The 2,500-nt window shown below is 37.9% G+C and overlaps 2 protein-coding genes across 2 annotated transcripts in view; one reads left to right on the top strand and one right to left on the bottom strand.

Annotated features, from left to right (window-relative positions):
- LOC122267156 (NFX1-type zinc finger-containing protein 1) overlaps positions 1-2,500 on the bottom strand; it is a 28,888-nt gene that overhangs the window by 25,849 nt on the left and 539 nt on the right.
- On the top strand, positions 5-1,271 carry LOC147472532 (uncharacterized). The gene is made up of 3 exons (XM_086540040.1): positions 5-137; positions 467-625; positions 734-1,271. The coding sequence occupies exons 1-3, from the start codon at positions 122-124 to the stop codon at positions 1,051-1,053; spliced, it is 495 nt and encodes a 164-aa protein (XP_086396166.1). The 5' UTR covers positions 5-121; the 3' UTR covers positions 1,054-1,271.

Below are 2,500 nucleotides of genomic sequence, written 5' to 3'. Positions count from 1 at the left end.
TGTGCTTCCCGCTCCACGTGACTCCGCCCACTCGCTATTATTTATAGCTCAGTAAGCGACCGACAATTGAGGGGAGTGGGTGTCCCTGATTTTGCTGCCCCCTCCCTCATATTATGCCCAGATGGATGAATTATCAAGTAAGTTTTGCATATAGAAAAAATACAAAGAAGTTTCTGAATAGTTATTAGTTAGTGTAGTATGTATAAAAACACAGTGTGATAAATTTTGTAGATTATATAATAGGATTATTTTAGCAGACTAATTCGTCCAGTTGGGAACACCACCTCATTTTTTTACATTCCTAGTCGATTGAGAAAATGTACATTTACTTCGAATATATTGAAGATATTCCAGTTTAGGCTACTGTCATGTGTTATACCATTGTGATATATATAGCCTATTGTTATCATCATTATTATTTATTATTATTATTATTATTATTATTATTATTATTACTGTTTTACAGGTATCCCATCGTCAACCTTTTATGGCAGACAGCTTGACAGGGTACGAGCAAGAGATCATGAATTTGTACAAGAAGTTAATCTAGAAAACATAGACAGTGATGTTGAAACTGAGGAAGAGGAAGCAGATGACCCTGTTATGCCCACAAATCTACTTACTGGTAAATTGAATTTCTTTTTTAATTGAATCATGACCTACAATTTTTATATTTTTGAAACATAAATTTTAGTCATTATGACCTTTCTTTCTTTCTTTCTTTTTTTTTTAGATACAGAACAAGTTGAAGAGAGTTATGCTGAAAGGGCAACTTTTGATGCATCACTGCCACTCTCTGAAGACAGTGACACTGTAGTTTTGGAGGTTGCAGACACTACAGTGGAAAATGAAGAGGCTCCACAAGTTACAGCCAGAAGAGCTCGAGCTAATGCCAGGGCCTCTACAACATCATGGGTGCCTCCGGATTGCAATGATGTTACACAGAATTACACCTTTCTTGGCCAAAATCATGTATTTGATGATGATTTACGTCAACCCATTGAGTATGTAAGGCAATTCCTCACAGATGATCTCCTTGATTTATTTTTATAATGGGAGGGGTGGACCTGGCAGACTGCCTAATTGCTCTGTACAGAATCAACATTGGAGCAAAGGAATACTACCACCGTTTGATCTTTCATATGATTGACATGGTGATTGTCAACAGTTGGCTACTGTACAGAAGGGATGCACTCAACCTCCAGCTACCAAAGTCAGAGGTAATTCCTTTGGCATTTTTCAAAATAAAAGTAGCATTTTCTTTGATAATGGCAGGAAAATAATGCAGTCGTAAAAGAGGACGACCATCTCTTTCAGATGCTGATGCAAGACACAAAGTGACTAAAGTTGGAAGACCTCAAACCTTGCCTGATCATCCTATCAGATATGGCAGTGTTGGCCATTGGCCTGCTGTAGAAGACCAGAGAAGGATGTGAGAAAAAAGGATGCAAGGGAAAAAAACAATATTAATGCAAGGTAAACCTTTGCCTAAATGGGAAGCAAAACTGCTATGTAGAATTTCATACTCGGTAGACAATGTATGAAGTGACAAAACTTTTTGTTACTATATCAGTAATTGATGCAAAAAGGAAATAAAACTGCTTAGTTATTTGTTATTTATGATATGATGAAAAACACAAAATAACTAGACATGAAAGAACTGCAAAATTAAAAAAAATTGGGAAGTAAAGGGTTAAGAGTAAAGTGTTGAACTGTCATCTTTATAAAGTAGCTTAATGAAATCCCACGGCGTGTATTTATAATCTGTACTATCGGTAGCCAAATTCAAAATTCAAATTAAAATGAGAAAAGATTGATGAAAATTAAAAGAAAATTGCATAAGAAAAATGGGAAGAGGAATCTAGTGAGAGAGCGTAAAGAGGTGGGGCGAGACCACCTGCTTGTTTGGCTCGTTGGGCTTTCATGTCTGAGCGCGGAGGGGGGGGTGAGGGGGGGGGTTGCCAGGAGTCCCGTTTTCTTTGACATGTGAGAAGGAGACCGGGAAGCTACGCGGGACGTGGGGGGGACTAGTGCAGGTGTGACATAAGTCTTTAGCTGAAGGCTAGCAGGCTTAATTGGATTAAAATTAAAATTAGCGTGACATCACCTATTGGCTAATAGTTAAGTGAGATTAAATAAGATTAAATAGAGCAATAGAACAAAGGAACAATGAGCTTAAAAACTAGGAACGAAGTAAAAAGGAGCACGAAATTAACATTAACTGGAGTTGAACACTAAATTAGACTTAAAATTGAACGAAACAAAACAGAAATGGAACAAAACGGAACATAAGTGAATCAAACAAATGGCTGACGAAGAGGGAGAAGCTAGATAGGGGCAAAAGAGCAATTTGGTGATGATGTGGCGAGGAGGTGTGCATGGTGAGGTAAATACGTGCATTGCTGTGCAATGATGGTCGAATAAAGGGTTTCATTGATTCATCTGTTGGGGAAGTTGAACTCTGTGACAACTTGGTCTGACTTGTGCAAATGGGGAGGGT

Source organism: Penaeus japonicus, unplaced genomic scaffold (assembly GCF_977035675.1).
Source record: "Penaeus japonicus unplaced genomic scaffold, GWHDUDI00000001_assembly GWHDUDI00000001, whole genome shotgun sequence".
Taxonomy (NCBI): Eukaryota; Metazoa; Arthropoda; class Malacostraca; order Decapoda; family Penaeidae; genus Penaeus; species Penaeus japonicus.
The sequence above is the reverse complement of the archived record's forward strand: the minus strand, read 5'-3'. Positions and strand labels throughout refer to the sequence as shown.